Consider the following 25,336-nt stretch of genomic DNA (forward strand, 5'->3'; position numbering starts at 1 on the left):
GGCATTGCAAGTGTTTACAGCTAACTAATAAAACGAGTGAACGAATTTAGAAAATACATAATCGACTGAACGAATATACCGCATTTATTCATTATTACCTGTTATTTGAATATTTACTTTTGCTATTGTATAAAAGATGTAACGGAACCTATTCATCAACGCTGTATGGAAGATTAAATTTGGACTAAAGTCTTTCCAGCCTTAGAACAAAGTAGATGTAAACAAAGCGAAACGAATTACTCCGCGGCTCACACGTGCTTTGACAGCGAGAGACGTGAACAGCAAGATCTGCTAGCTTATAGTCGTCGCATAATTTCCAAAGTGTAAGGCTCTTTTGGTTTGCATATAATTAACACACTAACTACTGTTATGTTGGAAATACATATTTTCTTAAACCGTTATATAAACGAGATTGCCTGTTCCTGCTGTTCTCTTTTGTGTTTTATAACATAAATTATCATAATCCATTGTAACACTTTTTCGCCATGGAACACTCTGCACTCTACAATTTCAAATGAGTGGGGTCGGCGCGCGAACGCATACGCATGCACAATAAATACTATATGTCCAAGGAGGGGTGAGGTTGAAATCAAGATATAACGATAAATGATCCTGCGAAGAAGGTCCATCAAATTTTTATAACGATGAGGTAACGATAATCACACAACATTTTTGTTTATTGCTTTTGAACATTACCTTTTTATTTTGGCACATATTAAAATAACTACACCTCAAAAGATTGTTCTGGAATAATAATTTATTGATTATTCGTCGTCATAGCAACCTAAGAATAAGAACTCATTCAACCCACATATTAGAATCAATTTTTGATTATCTCTTTTTTGTACTTTCTTCTTCTTCTTCACAATAGTTAATACATATTTTAAAGTTACACATTGCCCAGAAGTATAATAAAAGATATTTAGAATTACACTGAAAATACAGAGATATCGTTACATATGTCGCCCGAAATATAGGACTTTCTTTTATTGAATTTACAAAAGAAAAGAAAAGAATCCTGGACCGTTAAGTAATGCATATTAATCATTAAGAGTTTTCGAATGCACACCGTATATATATAAAAATTACAATTCATATAAATATACATATATCATTTATTTTTAAAACAATATTATCATCATATTTATTTTAAATTTTATCATCGACTTCATTTATTTATACATTCCAACGACGATAAGACACATTCGAAATTTGATTTACAAGTTATTTAATTTTAAGTCCTTTTCGGGTCAATTAAATGTTTGTTACAAGTTAAAAATTATTTACTTGGGCATATTGAAGATTCTGAAAGATATATTTATGATATTCATATGGTTGTTCTTTATACGAAAAAGGATCAAACACACATTTTCAACAATAACATTCAAGATAAAACATGACAATTAATATCAGAACAAAAATTAGTTCCACTCTGAGCAAAAACACAAGATCTTACCATAATCATGAAATGTACAGAATTTAAATAAAAATATGAACGATACAGATCATAACGACATTTACAATAAAGCATAACACAAAATTAATTAAATATATTACAACAATTAGCTTATGTTACATATCCAACAAATTCATTCATTTCATATTAAATATCATAAACTAGAATAGAACCTGACAGATTATATATCTCTAAAGTTCTTTGTTTCCCATTTTAAGAATTAGTGCTATCTGTTATAGTTCATTTACATTAACTTTAGTCACAATTTTAGAAGGAACAAATATTTTAACTAATTGCATCCATTTACTCTTAGTATACTTTGAAGGATGCCATAACTTAAGTTCGTCAATATTACGCAACCCCAAAAGTTTTCCAGTCTTCACGTCCATTAGTTCGAAAACTTCAGGATTAACTTGTCTTATACATAGATAAGGTCCAGCATATAAGTCACAAAACATATATTCTTTTTAAAGATGCATCACTTTGTGGATGTAATTTTACAGACTAAATCGTTAGTTTGAATCTTAGTTTTACCTAACTGTTGTTCTTCTATTTTCTGATTGCGAGTTCTAAATTTTTGCGTCCTGCGAAAGTGTACCATACTCACAAGATGTGAATAATCCATATCATTATTCTCATTGAGTGTAATACCAAAATGTTGCTCAGTCGGTTGTATGAAATCGGTTCCATTATGGATATTAGCTGGCGCTACACCCAGCGTATCTGACACTGAATAGTTCAAAAAGTATGTAATTTCAGTAACATACTTAATCCAGTCAGAATGCTTATCATGACAATAATGTAAATAACATATCAAGATTTCTGTATGTTTTCCACTATAGAACTATTGGGATGGTAAGGAGTTACAAAATGCACTTTAATATTGGCGTCGTTCATTGCAAGTTGCTTCGAAATTGCCCACAATTATCACAAAGTATGTGTTCTACAGGACCACAATGTGGTATATATACATTTAAAATTCGGTTAACAATTGCTAAGGAAGTTGCTTTGCGCAAAGGGTAGGCTACTAAATATCTAGTAAAAATGTCCATAACCGTGAAAAGGAAAGTTTCGCCTGTGGCCGCTCTCGGAAGAGGTTCATACAAATCTACAGAAATAAAAGAATGAGGTCGTTCAGGCATTACTGACATCATAGGTTTATATAGCGATTGATAATTGTGTTTGATTTTCATACATTCCTCACAATCGTTGATATAACTTTTAATTTGTGACCTGAGAGATTTCCAACAGAAAGATTTACTGATTAAAGAATACACTTTCAGATATCCAAAATGTCAAAAATCATCATGGTATGCCTTTAATATGCGAGGTACCAATATCGGCGGAACAAATTTTATTCCTATGTTCATATTTAATATAATTACTAACACACCATTAGATATTAGATACAAAGCACTCCAAGTACGAGGACAATCGCAATTTCTAGAACAAGATGTCAAATGATGTATAATTTTAGCATATTCTTCATAATCTCTGATGTTCTTGCAACTTCTTCAAAGAAATTTTGGATATTTCCTCTTGTAAGGCTTTAAATACATTTATAGATAATACCTAATGATTCTCATTTGGAAACAATCTAGACAAGTTATCAACTGGAACATTATCAACCCCCTTTATATGTTGAACGTCAAAATCAAAAGATTGAAGTTCTAAAGACCATCTTAATAAACGACTGTTATATCCTTGTACTTTCTTAAGATGACGTAGAGAATTGTGATCAGTGATAACAGTAACATGACATCCACTAAGATATGGAGCAAATTTTCGCAATGAGAAACGCACAGCAAGTAATTCAATTCCTGTAGTAGTATATTAATTTTCAGCATTCTTTAACGTTCGACTGACACAATGCATGACAGCTGGTTCATTTGTGAGAGGATTCAGCTGTCAAAGTATGCCAAAAATTCCAGACAATGAGCCGTCACATTGTACAAAAATGGACAATCAAATTAAAATGGATGATTTAAATGGATATTTTTCACAATGCACAATTTTCATTGATGGAAACTGTTCTTGCAAAGTACAAATTGCCACGGTATTCCCTTCTTGGTTATTGAAAATAAGGGTTCGGCTATTTCAGCAAACCGAGGAATAGATCTTCTAAACCAATTAAATAGACCAAGAATTTGTCGTGTTTCCTTGACATTGGTGGGAACAGGTAAATCTTTAATGGCCTGTATTTTGCAATCACTAAAACACATTCCACTGACATCAATAAAATATCCTAAAAATTCGATTGATTCCTTGAAAATTTTTGATTTTTCAAGATTAAAAGTCAGACCTGAGTTTTCTAATCGCTCCAAAACAATACCCAAACTTTCCAAATAATCCTTAGGTGTTTTTCCCATAATCAAAATGTCGTCGGCATAATAAACAACATTATTACGTAAATCCTGCCCTAACGCTTGATTTAGCCAGAGCAGCACTACCATTAATTAATCCAAAGAAAACATGATTATACTCGTACAATTGACCTTCGAACGAAAAGGCAGTGAATGGTTTTTAATCTTCTCCCAACATTACCTGATTATACGCCATTAGGAGATCCAGATTCCCAAATATTGCGTTTCCTTGCAATAAGCTGAGACTTTCGTTTACAGGTGGATATTTCACTTGTAATCTTACATGGGAATTCAATTTTCTTAAGTCCAAAACTATTCTCAGACGTTTGCTATCCTTTTGGGGACCACATGCAAAGAATTCAAATGGATGCTCTGAGAGGGTCGAATTATACCATCACAGCATTTCAAATATTTGTTGGCGCACATTTTCTCTAAATCGGTATGGCACGATATAAGGCTTCGTAACAATGGGATCTTTGGTATCGACTTCAATGTTATACACAAAATCTTTGCAACATCCAGGTCTAAGCGAAAATACCTTTTTATGTTTATAAAGAATATCTCTAAATTGTAATACAAAATTTTTATCAGTAATATTTATGTGCTTTATAATGTTATTAACTCTTATGAAACGAATAATCATTGTTTCCTAAAATAGATTGTTCCTTAACATTGGTTTTCTTCTGAATATCTGAGTTGGTACTTAAAATATTAGTAATAAACGGTTCACATTGGCAAGCAACGCTGTCACTAACGGGGATTAATTCTTGAATAATTTTGTCATCTAGTGTACGTGTTGCAAATGTTTTATTCTCAAAGTCTAAAACAGCACGTAACTGGGTTAAGAAATTAATCCTATTAATACATTTTCACTTAATTCGTTAATGACTAAAATAGGAATCGTATGGTAATTACTAATTGTGTTTTACCCATTACCCTTTTCTTATGTTTGCCTGTATAATCGATTAATACCAAATTATCTACCTTTTGCAATCTGAAATTAGAATAATCTTTTGTAAGTTCACGCCAAAATGAATAAGACAGAAGTGATACTGTAGCTCCGGTATCAATTAGAGCCTGAAGAGGAATCCCATTAATTTTGACTTGTATTTTAGAAGTACTAAACGTTTTTAGAAAAAACAAAATCATCTTCAGAGGTGCCTACCTCTTCTATTTCATCATCAAACATCCAATGGCAATTTGCTATAGGAATATATTGATATTTATCATAAGTATCTAAAATTTTAAGATTAGTTTCATTTTCAGAAGAAGGTTCGGGCACATCAGACGCTGACGTGATTTTGACTCCCTCCGCGCCAGCTGGATCTAGTTTAAATTACGACAATCTGATAATTCTGTTATATTACACTGTATTCCACAGTTCTGTGTATTTTCTTGCCTGCTATATACTGTTACAGCATTCCGATTTCTATATTGGTAACTTCTGCCACCTGTGAACCTGTTTCGTGAAAAAGTGCCACGATTACTATTTCTATTGTAGCTCCTGCGATTAGGTTCAGTTCGAGTACCGGTAGCATTTAATTCATTTGTTCTCCTATTAGAATGAAAGCCATTATTACTTCGCACGCTTGAAATACCCTCTTGTTGGACATTAATATTTCAGACAGAGGCATAATTAACGTGATTACGATTAAGACTAGCGTGCCCTCTATTGTTTTGCATCATGGATTGGCTTTCAAAATTTTGAACAATCATGATAAGATGGTTGCAACTGACGCACTGGGCAGAAATTAACATTTGCTGTAATTTAAAAGGTAGTAAGATACGTATGGATGCTATAACTTTGGATTCAGGATGAAAAGGATTAATAGATTTCAATTCGTTATTAGCTGATATCACAAAATCCGTAATACTCCTATCCAATTTAGGATGATAACGTCTTTTACGAATTAATGCATCCCTATTGGCTAACAGCCATTTTCAAAGTTGACCAATAACGCATTTTTGAAATCAGAGTAACTACGTAGATTAACTTTGATAGCCTTAAACCAAGTGGAGCAGGGAGACAATAGAACATGCAGAATTTTTTTTAGGAGTTTACATTCGTCCACCCCCATTAGATCACAGTCATCTTCGAATTTTTCTATAAATGTGCTAGCCGGTATATCAGCAGACCTGCCACTCAACTTTGTGAGAGATTTTTCACTGACACGAAAAAATTTACCTTTGTTTCTATTCTTCACCTGGCGGGAATTCACGGTATGATTTCTGCTACGATGCGAGGAACGATTGCTTCTTCGACGCTGGCCCACACAAATGTCACTATCAGTACTTGTCGAATATTCAGCGGAATCATGACTTTCCTTCACGTTACTCCGATGATGATGATACTGGGATGCTTGCCTAATATCAGTAAGAATTCCATCACCGTTCGTGTGAGCATCAACAGGATTCTCATTAGCAACCATAACATTTTCTTTGATAGAATTCACTTCTTGCTACTCTCTAATCTGATTATTGTGTTCATTCATTCGGGCGGAGTGACCATTAACTATAGTTTCTACCACTTCGATGGAATTTTGCATTTCAGTGAATCTATGTATAATTTGTTCCATTTTAAGATCACTTTGTTCAATTCGCAGTGCTGTCTGGTCGATTTTACTATTAAGTTGTGTCATCTTGCTTTAATTGTCCCATCTGTTGATCAATTTTACTGTCAAGTTCGTTCATTCGTTGATCCATTCGGTCAATTTGTTTCATTTGATCACCAAAACCTTGCATGTTGTCCAATCTGCTGTTTAATTAGGTCAGTTAGGTCCATCTCCCTATTACCATTTGATTCTGTTGCATTTCCAACGTCAGTACGACTCATTTTGATAGTTCTGAAAATTGTTGTGCCACTCCTTAATAATGTATACTCCGTATTGATATTTATCAAAGCTATGTAACCTTAACGTCAATCTGTACACTTAAATTTTATTATTTAGGAGATTGTCTACTGAACTTCATCCAAATCTCCTAATGTCCTGGCGGTAAACTACCAAATTTTCATAACGAAAAATGATCCTGTGAAGAAGGCCCACCAAATTTTTATAAGGATAAGGTACCGATAATCACATAAAACAATTTTGTTTATTGCCTTTGAACATTATCTTCTTATTTTGGCACTCGTCGTCATAGCAACTTAAGAATAAAGACTCATCCAATCCACATATTAGAATCAATTTTTGATTCTATCTCTTCACACTAGTTAGTACATATTTTACGCATTGCCCAGAAGTATAATAAAAGATATTTACAATTACACTGAAAATACAAAGATAACATTACATATATTGCGTTTATTATCACAAAATACAGGATAAATTCGGATATTTTCATTTGAAATTATTATTTTAGTAGGGATTATATTGCGGTAGAATATTAGTACAGTGAGACCAACAACCAATCACTGGTCATCGATCCAGTGGTAGTCAGGTGGGTTTGTTTACATCCATTTCATTCTAAGGCTGGAAAGAGATTATATGCTTTTACATGATGCAGACCAATAGGAAAAACATTTGTCAATGCGGATCCTGACGTGGTCAGATATTTTTTTTCCTTCTTTCTTTTAATAGTTGGAAACGGAAACAATTTCCCAAAAAACTGAGCGATTAAAAAAAAAAAAAAAGTCCGAAATGCTATTTCTAGGGCAGTTCTTATTCGTGTCAGAGGATCGACAATTGTAAATGAACTGTAAAAGCGCATAAAGTTCAAGAAATCTAATGGAGTTAAGGTTCATTCTTCACATGACTTAAGTAAGCTGACAACGATGATGATATAGAGTTTCAGTAAAAAAAAAAAAAAAAAAAACCTGCGAACATGACTCCAGAGTGAGTCGAAATATCAGATAAGCTCATGCACTTTAGAACAACTATCAGTAAATATAGTATCGCATTCATTCATTTGCATGACTTCTGAAATTCAAAGCAAAAGGAAGAGGAAACTTTTAACAATTAACACACATTTATAATAAATGTTTTCATTTTATGGGTAATACCAGGGTGTATGTGTAACCGAACCATAAAATTTCCTAACATTATCAGCAGCAAATTTGGGTGCAAATTAGGCCCAATTTTCATGCATGTGATAGAAGAATGCTTTGCTTGCAATTTAGTAGCGTCTAAATCCCATCATATAGACATTTTTGGTGGTGAATTTTGACGCTTTATAGAACAAAATTTTCCAGTATGTGCTTATATATAGATAGATAAAAAAAATTCGTGACCCAAAAGCTAAATTTCTTGACTTTTATGACCGTTTTCTGATTTCGTGACCGATAGACACCCTGAATACGCTCTTACGTCAATTGATAAAATCACACATCTTAGCGTATTTGCGTTTTATTTAATCATGATAATTTCGATAGCACAGTGACATCTTCCAGACGTGCACCTTGCATTAATTCTTGAGTTGATGATGTATTACATTTTTGATGATATCCAACTTCCTCTTCCAACTGGAATGCCATTTCTTCCCACTCCACAAATATAAGGTGGAACTTCAAACACTAGCAGTGCAGACTAAATACGCTTTAATATTAAAATCACTGAAACTTACACTGTGAAGAACTATTTTATTTTCAAATCCACATCGCTATCTTACAATGCAGCTAAAAATAGGGATAGCTGGAACCGGATTTCGGCTCTGAACGGATCCGGAACTGAACTTGTGGCCATCCCTATGCTAAACACGAGATGCTGGTAGGCTGTGAACAGTGTGCTAGATAAAATGGTGGAAGGGACAGGAGGCGGCGGCTTGTCTCATTTGGCTAAACAAACTGGGTAACTGGCAAACTCATTTGGCTGAACATCCAATGGTGGACCAAAAAATTTTTTTCTGGGAGCCACAAGCGTGTCTGGGCGGGGAGTGCACATGCCCGTGATCCACTTTGCAGTGTTTGAAGGTGAACTTTGTTCATCCTTCACGGGTCTTTGAGGAGCTATTGGATCCAGGTCTGGAACCGGTTCTCCAAGGCTGCTAAGCTTGATAGTTCCAGTTTTTATTAGAGGAGGCTGGTCCAGATTAAATTTCGTTCTTTTTAGTTCTAGTAAAGGAAGATTGGTAAGTATAACTTTCACATTGCGAAGAAGTCTTATGGACTATAAATGTACCTTTTAATCATGTGCTTCAATATGAATAAATGTTTAGATAGATCTGATACGAAGGCCACTAACTATATTTTGAGTCTAACAACAAAAAAACAAATTTGCCATTGAAAATTCATTTATTGTTTTTCGAAATATTCTCCTTTATGATCAATACACTTTTGCATTCGTTCGAACCATTTGTCAAAGTATTTTTTCCAATCTTCTTGAGACACCTCCATAATATGGTTTTTGAACGCATCAATGGCTTCTTCCGCCGACGAAAATAGTTGTCCACGCAATTTATTCTTGACATTCGGAAACAAGAAATCGTCACTGAGTGCCAAATCAGGACTGTACGGCGGATGACCCATCAATTCGATTTTTTGTGTGTTCAAATAGTCGGTTGTTAGACGAGATGTGTAAGAGCTGGCATTGTCTTAAAGAATGATCCGACGGAGCTTGTTCGTTTTCCGTATTTGACCTAAGATCTCCGGCAAACAAATTGTGTTATCATTCAGAGTTGACCGTTCTAGGTTCTTCTAAAGGCATAGTTGCCACATGACCAGTTTCCCCGAAAAAACAGGCGACCATTTGTTTCGATGTGTTTCGAGCGTGAATAAATTTTGTGGGGTTTGGTTAATCTTGAAACACCCATGCAGTCAACTGCTGTTTACGTTTCGGCCCATATTCATATATCCATGATTCGTAACTGTTATAATCTTATATGCGTTTTTTGAAGCACCGCCATTGTATTTGTTGAGCATTTGTGTGCACCAATCGACGCGAGCTTTTTTGAGTGTCAAATTATGTGGGATCCAACGAGAACAAACCTTTCTCACACTAAATAATCATGTAATATTTTATATATGCTGGTGAAACTAATGCCTAGGGTTGCCTCAATCTCACAATGAGACACGTGACGATCTTCCAGTATTAGGTTTTGCACAGCATCAATGTTTTCTTGAATAACAACTGATTTTGGACGACCTTCGCGAATGTCGTCAGTGATCGAATGGTGGCCACGAGTAAAATCGTTATACCAGAGTTCCACAGTGGCAAAGGATGGGGCTTCATCGTCAAATGTGGAAGTAAATTGATCGATGCACTCTTGTCTTGATAATCCACGTCGAAAATCGTAATAAATCATCGCACGAAAACTTTCACGAGTTAATTCCATTCTTCTGTTGTCACGCAATCTTCAAGTCAACGTAAACAACACAAATAAAGCTACTGACAAAACATTTGAAGTACGCTATGGTCAACAATCTCAAACGTTTCTATGCACACAAAAACTAACGCCTAACCACAGTCAGTACTGCCAAGGTTCAAAATATAAATAGTGGCCCTGGTACTGCAAGATCACAATCCTCAGCATTTCTTAAATGCTCTTTAATCATAACGTACATTTTCTTTGGTTATTCCATTGTAGGTTCGGAGGCGCTGACACGTCACAAGGTAAATTTCTGAAGAATATTACAGTCTTTCTTTCTATATATATATATATATATATATCCCGTAAGGTTCCTTTCTAATTTCAATGGAGAATGAGAGCTATTTTGAAACCATATTTATTTGGCATTTTCTTAAATCTATAGGAAAGTTTTGCCCACAATGGTATGGAGATCCGTTTTTCAGAACTATTATTTACTTTCTTGGTACCAAGGAAAGAAATAGTATCTCCATTCCATTGTTACCTAAACTTTCCTATAGATTTAGAAAAACTGCAAATATAGTTTCAAAGTTGCGCTCAATCTCCAATAAAATTACAAAGCAACCTTACGGGATACAAAAATTATGTGAACAACTAAATTTTCCAGGAATTAACTGTGACATGTCAATACCTCCATACTTACACTCAAATGTCCAAAAGGAATGTAGTAGTTTTAGGATTAAAGAGCACTTCAGAGATGCTAAGGATTATGATCTTGCAGCATCAAGTCTATCCACACATTCATTTACATCAAGCACGTGATTAAAAAGGAACAGTTGCTTCATTAAGATGTCTTCGCAAATTGAAAGATGTACTTACGAATCTATCTTTCCTAGGACTAAAAAGAACCGAAATTTAATCTGGACTCGGGCTCACTTAATAAAAACTGGAACTATATTATAAGCTTAGAAACTTCGAATACACAAGAACAAACTTTGGGATTTTTCATACTGGAAATTGGCTCATCAACCTTTCATACCTTTTAACAACTGCACAAATATTATTGGCAATATTGTAAGATGGTGATGTGGATTTGAAAATAACGTAATTCATACTGTAAGCATAAGTGTTTTGTTAATTTAAAGTTTATTAATTTACTCTGCTGTTTGAAGACCCACTCTCAGCAACTCAACAAGTTAATTCAAAATTCATGTCTAGAAGATAATTATAGTGTGAATCGAAATTATCACGATTAAATAAAACAAATACGCTAAGGTAGTGATTTCATTAATTCTTTATTAACACACATTTATTTTCAAACAATGTTTGGTATAAGAGAACAGTTCCTGGTTCAAAGAATACGACTATCTCCTTCAACTAGAAAAACTTACCATGGAAGAAATAAATAAATATCTGTTTAGGAAAGAGGAAGAGCACGACGGGTATTGCTACTAGTTTTACGTAAAACGTTGATGTCCAAACGTCTGAACATACAGTGACGTGGACTACGCGTATAAGGAAGTTTTCCTCATACGCATCAGGAACTACGACATATGTAATGCTGGGATTTTTATGTTACATTTAAGACCAGTTCTACGTAATGCAATCACTAAAATAAAAGTTTTAGTCAAAAGGGAAAGTATCGAATAATACTAGTACATTTATTATTTTTTTTTCATTTAATATTGTTCTTTACCAACAAAACAGTACTTACAAGTAAAGGGTCCAAACGGATGAATCGAGTTGCGGGATGAGACTTAGTTATCTTGATAGAGGATATGAAAATATATATATGTGCAAAGTTATAGCGGCTGAGCGCCTTAAGAAACGGAGGGGGAGGGGGTCAAAGTTGATGGAAGAAGGGCTATGCTATCCTATTAAATACATCAAATGAACTGTTGAATCGTGAAAATAGTGAAAGATAGATAACGCAAATGGTGGTAGTTTCATATATTGGGAAAATAAAATGGACAGAGTAGATCACGAACCTCCGCCGCCATCTTGAAATTGATATTTTTTTAAAATGGAAAGGTAGTCATGTGATAAATCAATTAGGGCCAGTGTGTTCTCAAAAAGTCAATTATGAACTTTACTGATCGTTATCTGCACTTATTTGGAAGATTTAGGATCATCTTTATAGTTATTTACGAAAATCTAGGAGACTAATATTCGTATATTGAAAGTCTGGATTATCACGAATATACATGTAAGTTGAACATATCTACAAACCAAGAAAACTAACAGTGAAATTTGATAATAATGTAATAATATACAAGTTGGATATCAAATTTCACTGTTAGTTTTCTTGGTTTGTAGATATGTTCAACTTACATGTATATTCGTGATAATCCAGACTTTCAATATACGAATATCTGTCTCCTAGATTTTCGTAAATAACTATAAAGATGATCCTAAATCTTCCAAATAAGTGCAGATAACGATCAGTAAAGTTTATAATTGACTTTTTGAGAACATGCTAGCCCTAATTGATATATCACATTACTACCTATCCATTTCAAAAAATATAACAATTTCAAAATGGCGGATTTCAAGATGGCGGCGGAGGTTCGTGATCTACTCTGCCCATTCTTATTTTCCCAATATGTGAAACTACCACCGTTTGCGTTATCTATCTTTCACTATTTTCACGATTCAACAGTTTATTTGATGTATTTAATAACATAGCATAGTCCTTCTCCCACCAACTTTAACCCTCCCCCCTCCGTTTCTTATGGCGCTCAGTCGTTATAACTTTGCATATATACATATTTTCATATCCTCTATCAAGATAACTGTCTCATCCCGCAACTCGATTCATCCATTTGGACTCTTTTACTAGTCAGATATACTGTTGTCTGATGCGTGAAGAGTTTCTATATAGTACTACAAACATTCTACCTGCTAAGCTTCCACAGGTGGAGTGGTGCAACAGTTTATAACCAGTTACAAAATACTAACTTTAAACAACATCTCGCCTGCTTACGAACCCTCCTCTCTAAAGAAGGAGAATACAGGTTAAGTGATACAAAATATGGGTATCTTAGTGACGCCAACTTAGTCAAGCTATGAACTCCCCGCAATAAAACTAAATAACGAATTCGAATTTGCAGTTTTGCTTGTGATGTACTCATTATTGAAGCTGAAATGTTGCACACATTGCCTGAGGAAGCAAATTAGGTATGATTTTCCAATAGTCGGGGATGTCTACTACGATTCTTATGTTTATACATTGAAAAATTTGAAAGAAAATAAAACATATATTCAGCTATCATTTCAACTAGCACACTGATACATACTGATAAGAAAACTAATTCATACACGACTCATGCTTCTCTACAATTAATTTTATTCTTATAAAATCACTCGCAGCATAACAAACATTAAGCATGCCAATATTTCACTAATAGTTGCCTTTACTACTGACCTTCCTGTTTAAGGTAAGTCATCCCTGATTTTCATCCAGTAAAAATAAGAAATAATAATTCATATTCTACAATATATTTTCAAGTTTTACGTCTCACATTCTGCGCTTTGGGCTAAAGGAGTCGACGAGAAATAAACAATGAACTACAGGTGAAGATCATACATAACATCCACTCCCTGAGTAGAGTTCGAACTCGTGGCAGCCACATCTTGCGACGACTTATTTTAAAATGCGAGTCTTTCTACTTTACTTCTGGCCCTCAATAAAATGTCTAATCTTTTACCTTGTGTTGTGTTTCTTTTAGAAGTTTCGACAGACCTGATACCATGCTTTCTGCTTTTGGATCTGTAATATGTTCCTTGACACGGACCTTCAGATTTATTTTGGTGTTGCTTATGTGACTGTCATGGAAACTGCATTTTATTTCATAAATACCCAATTTTTCAATGGGGTCCGTGTAATAACTCTAAAACTGCGTAGTACTCTTTTCTAAGGCTTTGAATGATTTCAAAGCTGTACGAAAAATCGTATTGCGTGAAATTATCAATCTGGGAAAAATAGGCAATCTTATCTATGTTAAGTTCTTCGTGTCGGTTCCAGGTCTATCGGAACGTAAATTCCTTTTAACCTAGTTATACCAATTAATAATTGGACTTGGTGTCCATTCATACTACCAAGTTTCAATAAATATTCTATCTCTATCTGTAAATCTGTTTTTCGAGAGGTCAGTCGAATGGCACTAAAAAGAAATTCTTCCTAATATTTGCTTTGCTGCTTGCAGAATAAGCAGATTTATAATGGAGTACTGTGTATCGACTGTAGGCTTGCTTTGGACACCAGTAAGCCTACAGCCGATACACTGTAATTCTACTTTGCTTTTCTTTCTTAATTGTAAATCTCAAATTACTATGAATACAATTCAAGTCATTCGGTAATAAATTAGCTGTGAATTATCCTTATACAAGAAAAGTGCGTCGACCACATATCTATAATAGCGTACTGTACCTAGTATCTGTTCTTCCAGAATCTTACTTTCAAACCGATAGTAGTACCAGCTAGTATAAATTGGCTAAATCGCTTGTTACTCACTTCAATACTTTAAATATTTCCCTTATTCAGTGTGAAAAATAGCTTTGAAAATAACAAGTACGCAACTTAGTTGTTGGAAATAACATTAAAGCGGCGAATGCCGGGAGGGAACGTGCAAACCATGCCCTGGAAAACAACCGCCGACGCCTTTGCAGGATTAACTCGGGGCCTAAGCCAAGGGTAACCCAGACCCACAATGACGCGCGATGTATCTTGTGTGCGTACATACAATATGAAGTATCTCCCAAATCCGAGAGCATGTGTTGTGGGCTTGTTTGTCGTTGTTTCAAACAGCACACTCATTTATCGCTGCCAGTGGTTGTGTGGGTACTCTTGTAGATCCAGTAGCTAACACGTACATGACCTTGCTCAAGACATAGTCTATGCGGCTGCGAACAGGAGATTGCTGCTATGTCAGACAGGGCAGAAGGAGCGATGCTGTAGCATAAACAGGTAACACAAGCGTGTAGAGTCCGAGTGATTAACCTCTGCAGTGAGTTAAAGTGGTCCGTGTACTGCACAAGGTGTCGTGCATTGAGTTCTACTACCCCTGTGCATTACAAGCTCGTGACGGGACGAATACGAAACTTCCACAAACAGTGAAACCTCTTTGATTGTGTTGATGTTTGAGTGATTGTAGTAGGAAGTTTCGGTAGTCAATAACATTCATGCGGTATACGAATTTGGAGGCATTCCAAATGCTCATGATTTTAGGGGAATGCCGGGAAAATTATACGGCTGCAGCTCGATTATACGCTGAACGGTATCCACAGTGACAAGCTATTGGCCACAATCTGCTGCGGAGATTAGCAGCACGATTGCGGCAGACGGGCAACATGCTTGGACGCTATGGTGTCCGGAGAAGAGTCGTATAAAATGAAGACATTGCCATTGATGTACTTGCCGCTATTGCAGTAAATCATCATGTATCTTCGCGACAGATCGCACGAGATCGTGGTATCAGTCAAGGTAGTGTCCTGCGTATTTTCACCCGTACCACCTCTGTGCATCAAGAAATAAGTGATGCGGACTGTAATTTACGGCTTCTCCTCTGCAACTGGGTGGTCAATCGCGTGAGAGAACATCCGAATTTCATTCACTTCATTTTATAGACTGATGAAGCGACATTCTGCAGTGATGGCAACGTGAATCTCCACAACGCACATTACTGGGCAGCGGAGAACCCTCACTGGATGAGAGAAGTCAATCGGCAACACCGATGGCGCATTAATGTGTGGAGTGGCATTGTAGGGACTCAGGTCATTGGGCCATGGTTTGTCATTTAACAGGTGCAATGTTTCGTGATTTCTTGCGACATCATCTACAGCCGCTATTGGAAAACGTACCGCTCCATATACGTCAGACGCTGTGGTTTCAATTAGATGGCTGTCCAGCCCATAATACTGCCATGTGTAGGGGAAGAGCTAAATGTTCTATTTCTGCAATGCTGGATCGGAAGAGGCTCCAATCCACAGTTTTTTCCGCGGCCGCCCGACCTTACTTGTATGGACTATTTTTTCTGGGGTCGAATTAAGGATCTTGTGTATGTCAACCGACCAACTACAATTCGCAACATAAAAGACCGCATTACAACCGCATTCCGGACCATCAACGTGGCCGAGTTGGAAGCTGTTGCTCACAATTACGTACAGCGAATAAATCGCTGTATTGCTGTTCGGGTACATCACTTTGAACATTTGTGAAAGCCAGGGGGCGTCGACTACACTCAGCAGAAGGTAAGCTGATTCTTTAGCACTTTACTCATCTTTCTCCAATGGCTTGTTTGCAACGCCTCAGCTTTCTGTCCCCATATTTTGTTCCATGCTTTGGCAACAGTAAATTCGGTTCGTCTTTCTTCGTTGCAACCAATAGTTTCTTCTTCCGTTTGGTTATAGCATCGTACATTGTCCCTCATCATAGTTCTTTCCATCCACTGCGCTTCTGTCGCAGCCATACGGAAACCACTCTCTTCAAATATTGTGTATGTCATTGGTTCCCTATTTAGAGCTTCATTCAATAGCAGCAAATGTACCTCTGCTTATTGTTACAGTATGTACCCCCCCCCCCCCCCGTTGTGGTCTGTTGCTGACGCCATTGTTGTCGCCACTTACACGATGTGATTCCGCGTATGTAATTGTACGTCCCGTTCGTTTCAGACCAGTACTTACTCTTCCCTTTGGTTCCGCATGCAGAAATCCTCGCATCATCTAACTTTGATCTCGTAATGCGATCGTGTTGCTGCCACAGAGGAAGAAATATGCCAACGTGTTTCCTCTCGACGTTTCTCCCATTGTGCGCTTGTTTCAATAGAGGCACAACCAACCTCTGTTTCCATGTCAAATTTGGCAGACGACCCCCGTTGGATATATTCACGATACGCCACTGGTATCGCTACTATTTTTATTGACGTCTACACATACGATTTGGTAGTTCAATTGTTTGTTTGACGGCTCTATGTGCATTATTAGCTGAGATAAAGGCCTGCTACGGGTAGTCAGGTACAAGTCTGCAACAACGCCTCTAGCGGCTAAATGGGAAAGGATATGACAAAGTTTGTCCTCTAAAAGTTGCATGACATTTAATGTCCTTTCGAACGATTCCAACAGTTATACCACTTTCCATTCAAATTTTGAAGTTGCCCCCCGTTGGAGGTATTCAAGAGACGCCACTGGTCTCGCTACTATTTTTCTTGCATTCTACACATACGATTTGGCAATGCAATTTTTTGTTTGAAGGCTTTACGTGTAGTATTAGCTGCGATATAGGCCTGGTACGTTCTTATTGAATCACCCTGTATGTTTGTATATATATATATATATATATATATATATATATATATATATATAAAAGCTTATATCGAGCTTCAACTTAAGACGCTCCTACAGTTGTTTTTTTTTGGGAGGGGGGGCAAATTTTAAATCCCCCACCCCTTAAGATACGCATTTTAATTACAGTAATATGATAAAATCCAGTCTCAGGTAGATATTATGATCAAAATTTTATTTCAAACTGTACATAAACCATGATATGTAAAATTCTCAACAAAGTTTGAATACTGAATGTCACCTTTCTTCCCTAGTCTCCTGCGCCATATGAAACGATTAAATTAAGCACATTGTCAAAAATTCATCATCAGTTAACTTTAATAAATAAATATAAACAAATTACTTTGTTTAAATTCGTATTATCAACACCCTATCGTCACATAGCACGGATTAAGATGTTACTTTTATACTGGACATTCGATTAGTGCCAAAAATGGTCAGAAATACTGCATTAAGTGATTTAACTTCTTTTTTATTATTTATTTAAATGAGTTTCAAATACATCAAACCTGTAATGTGCACAACTACAGAACGTAAGCTTGTTACACATCATTATTGGAGAACACGGGTAAGTTTTTAAGTTGGGAGTTGCCAATTAAAAAGCAAGCACTCAACTACATCTGAAATTGTCTTAAAATTTTCATTTCAGATATTTTTAAAATCTCACTTTAACAAATTGAAATTTCCGGACTTTTAGCAGAAATTCTTAACTACTCCCAATCTTCCAGGTCTGTCGCCACTCTGACGATTTTCCTAGTTCCTAGATAATCATTCCAATACGACGAAGGTAACTTCTTTCCTATGGTAATTCAATTTACTCGCTTCTATCATAAAATCCCCGAATACAGACGAGTACAAAGCCCTCCATGCACGCCTGAAAAGCTGCTCATGCAGAGCTCGAATACACTGCGTTACAACACCGATACAACAAAGTAAGAAGAGAAATAACTACTAACAGTGCTCACCTTGATCTTCTCTTCATCAGGCGCTTTAGCCACTGTATTTAACTGCGACCCCTGGCCTGCTCTACTCTTCTGTCTGTAAGTCTTCATTACGCCACACAAATAAGCCGATTTATTCGATACGTGTTCTAAGTTTGAATCAAGGAACTGCGTCAATACATTAAGAGCACCATCTACAGGAAATTCTTTCAAAGCATCCAAGGCTCTTTCGTCCAAATCCGCATGAGCTAGCTTGCCTGCAACGATAAAAGGTATAATTTTAACAGTATTAATAATAATAGTAAACAATACTGGAAAATGTAATTTAATTAGATTTTTCCTACTGACAGACTTTTTTTAAAGAGTGCTAACTACGTAAATTAAACCCTTCCGCATCTCCGTGTACAAAGCTGTTCTGGGCATTAAAAACGAACTAGGTAAGTCACATGATATACTTGAAAAAGGAAAAACAGAAAATAAGGTATGAATTTTACTCAGCACAACGAATTCAAGCCACTCAAGTACAAAACAACTGACGTTGAGAAAACTGCTCAGCCTATTTCTTCAATCTCAATATCTTAATCAACTATATAAAAATAATTACCTATGGGAGTGTACTTTGAAACTGATACACAACCTATGTACTCTTAAAGAATGGTAAAAAGTTAACTATCTTCATTTCTCACACATTTATATTATTAACTTGTAAAATAAGGATATGATAATACTTTCATGTTGCACTGAAATTCAATACAGAAAGTTGTTCGCTTTATATCTGATCATTTTTGACGGGTATTGACCTTAAGAGATACCGCGCCACCACCACCGATCATGTTCTATTGGACCCCCAGCAGGGTTTGCCCAAATGGGCCCAGCCCGAAAAAACCCACCGGGTTTTTTCGGGTTGGACCCACCTGAAAAAACCCATCTTAAAACCCACCTGGGTTTTTGACTTTTTTGCTAGTGTATTATTGGTACAACTAAGGTGATCACATTGAAAGTTATTTTTATCAGATTTTAAACTTTCTTTGGGCGAATTATATGCTTTCATGTTAAGATTTTAAGATAGACAACAATATTCAACACCTTTATAAAGCTCTAAATGCACTGAATGAATGAATAAATAAATTAAAAACCTCACCTTAGCTTGAGAATATTGTAGAACAAATTAATGTGCGCATTATGCTTATAGCCTATTTGAAGTAAAATAAGCGATTGTGTATTTTAGAAAATACTTTCCGTGAATAGTGTGTTACCTAACTCGGCGCCGCCGAGAGACGTTATCCCTCATACGTTGATGGGTTTAAGGTCATAGGTGCCGGTACTAACAGTAAATATGTAAATACATTAGTAAAACTATTAGTATTATTTCTAACCTTTGATGGTAACAAAAGTATTCAGTAAAATTTGGTTTTCCAACAACAATTAAGTTGTTCAGTCATTTGTTGCTAGCCTTCAAATAAGCATTCTGTAGAATCAACACTAGCAATAACGTAAAAATTCTTGTCAAAATTAAGAAGCTTAATGCTTATCATCGGAGCTCCGAAGACTACGTAACGCTTACTATTTCAAGTGCTGCATTCAAACTAAAGTATTAATGGAAGTTTCGATGTACAGTAAAGCAAGCTGTATTTTCAGGGAAAACCCGTCGTGAAAGAAGTGTACGGGAAATTCCCGCAATTGAACCCATAAAGCATCGAAAGTGAATACTTCAACAATAAATCTGTTTATTTTACGCTGGAGGATATTTCATTTCATTTTAGACATTTTGAAACATTTACTTTATAAAATATGAATTATAGGCCTATCTTTGTTAATTGTTTTAAATTAATTTTCGGAAAAGAACGGTCTTGCAACAAGTGCTCGGGTAATTCCCGTAATTGAATGCACAAAGCATCGAAAGTGAACTTCAACAATAAGACCATTTATTTTACGTTGAAAAATATTTAAGACATTTTGATGAATTATGTCTTTGTTTTAAATTAATATAGCTATTTGGTATTCATATTTGGCGAACGTCACTGAGGCTCCTAGGATGACTCGATCTACATTTGTTAATTTGTCTGCCTTTACCACACAGTGTTCAACTTTCGGTCTTTTAAATTTTCAGGATACAAAATAGAGACACTCTAAATTTTCTGTTTAGATTTTGGCAGCATACCAACGTAAAATTACAAAATGACGCGCTTAAAAAAAAATAGCTGATATCCACTGGCGAAAATCCCGGGGGGATGATGGGGACATATCCCCTACAATCTTGGAACTGTCCTCCTCAATAATCCGATTGGAAATGTGTCTTTTAGGAAGAAATGTGATGATTTGTGTCCAACTGTCACAAAGAAAAGTGAGATGAAATTGATACCTCCCAGAATAAGCCTCAAATCTGACTGCCTCCCAATGTTGAAGACAACTCTGCTCCCCTACCCATGTTGTCCCGGAGTCTTACACAGGGGACATAACATATGACGATATTATTATTGCTTTACAACTTTGAAATCAGACTGGCAACATTGAAAGCTGTTTACAGGGAATGATCATATTTGGACCATCTCTTGTAAACAGTTTTCAATGTTGCCGGTCGGATTTTAAAGTTATAAAGCAATAATAATGTCATATTTTATCTTCCCTGTGGAGGACGCCGGGACCGACATGGGTAATCCTCCTGAGCATTATTTTCGCCTTCATAAATATTTTGTACATCGCATATATATATATATATATATATATATATATACCGTCTTACCCGTCCCCCAAATGTTGAAGACATATTTGCGCCGCTGCTGATATCCACGGTACAAAGCGCAATTTTAGGTCTTTCAAGCTGAAATTTTCAAAGTAGAAGCACGAGAAACTAAATTAGCTGTATATATTTTGGCGGCATAAAATTTCAAAATGGCGTCCATTTTTCAAAATAGCAGGTATCCATGCTACAAGGTGCAATTTTCGGACTTTTTAAGTTGATAATTTGAGGGTAGAAGCACAAGACATTCTAAATTTGCTGTATAGATTTTTTCGGCGATCCAATATAAAATTTCAAAATGGCGGCATTGTTTTCAAAACAGCAGTGAATAGAAAGTTGTTGCAAGTTGTGACAATGACACTCATGAAATGTAGATCTTATTTTAACATTTTTACCCCAAAGAGATTGAAATATTTCGAAAAAACCCAATTAAACCCGAAAAAACCCAATAAAACCCGAAAAAACCCACATGGGCCCAGGTGGGTTGGTTTTTTTCAAACCCTGACCCCCAGTATTGTGGATTATCACACGGCATCGCAGTTTCCATTACAGAAAGCTCCGGCCCAGGACAGGCATGGGAATTCTGTCACACTCCTCTCTGTAAGACATTCCGTTTCAACAGTCCGAATGTACGAAAACCCATTGGAATGGCATCTGGGCTTTTCACAGGAAGGTCTTCAAACGGAATGACAAGAATTCCTAATTTCTCTTCCATTTCCTAATAACGTAGTGATGTTCTGGTGGTATGACTCGAAGCCTTGGCTATATGGATTACCACCTGATTCGCGTTCATCCCATAAAATCATTCTATTAGGCCTTGTTTCCATAGTGTCAAACTAAACACAACACGCTGAGCAAGGCTGTGATGATATATATAAAATACACAATTGTGTTGAAATTGTTACATGATTGTATGTTGTGTATATATTATCACAAAGCCTTGTCAATGTATTATGTTTTGTTTGTCCATAAAATCGCGGGATGTCTCTACGAACGACAGGTGTCAGAATGGATTCTTGGAAGTATCTTGCATTCACTTTCAGTTTTTGTCCACCTTGTGTATCATCAACATACACTCATATCCGAATTCCGTAACAACCATTAAGCCACAAGGGGAAACTTTCCCTGCCCAGACGAACAAAGTTGCTTCGCCCCCTGCCGTCAATGTTCCAGTATATGATCGTTCGAATGTGACCGCCAGCAGAGAGATGAACGTATGAACATTGTGACAACTTTCTTCCATTTGGAATCCGCCAGTTTCCTGCAGTTCATCTTACGTTCGGCAATGTGACGCGGTTGCAGGTGGTACACACGGGCTTTGACACACAATTTAACCTAGGGCGCTTGCGAATTGTTTTGTTCACAGTTGACAGTGTAAGGTGAAATCTCTTGCCCATATCACGCTGAGTCGGGGAATTTCCTTGGCACACCAATCGACGGATCCCCCTTAGCACTGCGGGCGTCACTTTACTTGCAGCCCTTCTTCTAGCGTTTTTCGTGGGTGGATGTTTTGCAAGAGAAGCCTGTTGTAACGGGCCATAATAGCTTTCGCAGTCATCCCCAGTGTTAACCCATTCCCTCGACAGTTTCACAATGCGTACGTACGAAAACTTAGCATGGAAAAAGACCACTACATAACCCTCCCAATACCGGTTGATTTTCGGCGCCATGTGATAACACTCACGCACCTACAAGGTCAGACAACATGATCCCGCCGATAGACCAGTTCCAGCATAATACGCCACGTGGTAGTACCGAATCGAAATACAGCGAACAACCTTCTGTACTCCATTTCGATCGTTTCGGAATTCATTTTCAGAGGTGAGACATAAACCGATATCTTAACGCAGAATCTTAAAACCGCAAGTGCTCCTACTGGGAATTGAAACTCCGAGGTCCATGCTGAAGACGCGTTTTAGTCATATCTACGAAGAACGCTAAAATATGAATTATTTCCGCAAATCTACTGGGAATTGGATTTACTGCGCATCCCCGCCTTAAATCTACTTTACATGAACTGACCTAAATTCATAATAATTCTCACCTTCAGGCTAGTAAAAACAATAGAAATTCATCATCATGTGGACTATTCTTTAAGTTTGAAATACATTTCGACATTATCCTATTCTCTACTCAATGAAATTTTATAGTCATTTATTTGAGTTAACGATGTATCATATATTTATCTGCGGCTTCACATGCATGCTTTCACAGTTAACATTTCAGGTTGAGTCATTTTAAAATACACTTCAAGAAAATTCATTCCTTTCTTAAATGCTTTAATAAACACACACATATTAGAGGTCAAATTTCGAAATCCTGAAGTGCGTTTTTTTTTTTTTTTTCTTCATACTTTATCAGTATCGTAAAACAAGCACGATCCTTCACATTGAAAACGTATTACGAAGCACTCTCTCGCCCTTAGAACAAATGACTCATTCCTTCTGCGATAAGCAGAACAGGAATTCCTCTTCTGAGTCCCTCCCTCCTTACAAGCACCGAACGAAAGAGCTGAGACGAATGCTTCGCTCTACTTTCTCTCCCATTCGCAGCAAGGAGGTATGAAAAGACGCAGCAAGGAAGTGTGATTACATTGTACGTAAGGCCAGGAGTGTAAAAGGACTGTTCTGTAGTATCATACGGTAAAAAGAGCCAAGATGAAACATGTGATCAGAATCTAACATCAAGCACTGTGACTATGCTTGATGCAAATATATCTCACATACATCTTGGTTGGAGATTCCATATTAAAATAACTGAAGATTTTGTTCGAGCTTTCCTCATTTGTGTATAAGAATAAACGTTCGTAATTGTTTGTGCTTTTATAAATATTTTTCTTCGTATTAATTCGAAATGACGTGAATTTGTGACTATATTACGGAGTCGCTCCTGAATAATACTTTTCATACAAACTTATTTTATATATATAAGTAATATCGTACAAAATTAAAACGTAAAAATTAAATGATAAACTAAGTAGCACAATTACTTAAAGACTTGCTCCATTTGCTTTACTGTGCTCCCGATTTTGAATTATCGGTTTATATCAACAAATAAGCAAAAAGAAAAAAAAATCTTAGGTAAATTCAACAATTCTCCCTGATTTAAAGGTGAAACTCCATATTCCTTGATATTTCCGTAAAAAACCTATACGAGTAATATTACAGCGACAATGCCTATTCTCCAACCTCCGTTTTTTGTTCATCCAGGGTGTCTACCGAGTTTCAGGGTTGGCAAAAACCATGGTTTTTATTGAATAAAACAAAAAATCAGGTTTTTTTTAAACCCGGTTTTTTTGGTTTAAATAATTTGCTCTATGTATTTATATCACATATGAACAGAAATAAGTTTGTTTCGCCTTGGTGTTATTATGCAACAACCGGGTTATGTTGGAAGGGGTCACATAACCTTAAAGCGGAATCCAACCGCTTCTCGGCTTACATCCGAGGGAAATTGTCCTTCATTTGGACTCGAAACCGGGACTAATGGCCCACAACTGCGATACGTCTGCCGACTCACTCACGAAGGATTCCTAATAAAAATACGTTGTACTGATCTTTACATACTTGTTAATATAATTGTCAAGAGTCATTTCAGAAGGACAAAAAGATAAACGGTTGAATAACTGAAACCATTATACAGATTTACATATGGACAATTTCAAAATACTGCAGAGTACAGAAGAATTAATTTAGTCCAAGTTAGTTCACTACGACTTTCATTAGTCCAATTTAAAGAAATACGACGACTTAATTGGCGTATCAGTACGAAAAGTGAATAAAGATACGAATTATTTGAGTCCACTTAAACCCATTTCTACATAAATAGATATCAAAGATACTTCTGATTTCAGTAAATGCCTCTCGTGCGGTTAGTATGACACCCCTCTTCTCCCCCCCCCCCCCCAAGTACGGCATTTCAATATATTTTATCAATAGTAAATTATTGGAACGAAACAATATTTAGAATTTTTCTTTGATTGCAACTGCATAATAATAATAAACTATTAAAAAAATCACCTAAGAAACATTCATAAACTTATACAAAAAAAACAAAAGTTGCTTTTGTAGTATAATCCCTTTGAGTAATGAATGGGGAATTTAGGTCTGAATATAATACGAATAATATACGGGAGTGAAACGTGATAACCCACAAATGTGTGTCCATCAAGATTTTACGAACATTTTTCGGTTTTTGGTTTAAACCAGCCAACCCTGCTGAGTTTCAATTTCAAAATTCCAGTATACTTTCAGTATAT

General features: G+C 36.1%; 1 protein-coding gene across 1 annotated transcript in view; it reads right to left on the reverse strand.

The window, feature by feature from the left end:
- Syp (synaptotagmin binding cytoplasmic RNA interacting protein) overlaps window positions 1-25,336 on the reverse strand; it is a gene marked incomplete in the record, with an annotated part of 142,266 nt that overhangs the window by 103,148 nt on the left and 13,782 nt on the right. The window contains 1 exon segment of the mRNA XM_081728978.1: window positions 18,354-18,595. Within this exon segment, the coding sequence (XP_081585104.1) occupies window positions 18,354-18,595 (242 nt within the window).

The sequence above is a fragment of the Thermobia domestica genome, chromosome 10 (genome assembly GCF_964235325.1).
Source record: "Thermobia domestica chromosome 10, izTheDome1.hap1.1, whole genome shotgun sequence".
NCBI lineage: Eukaryota > Metazoa > Arthropoda > Insecta > Zygentoma > Lepismatidae > Thermobia > Thermobia domestica.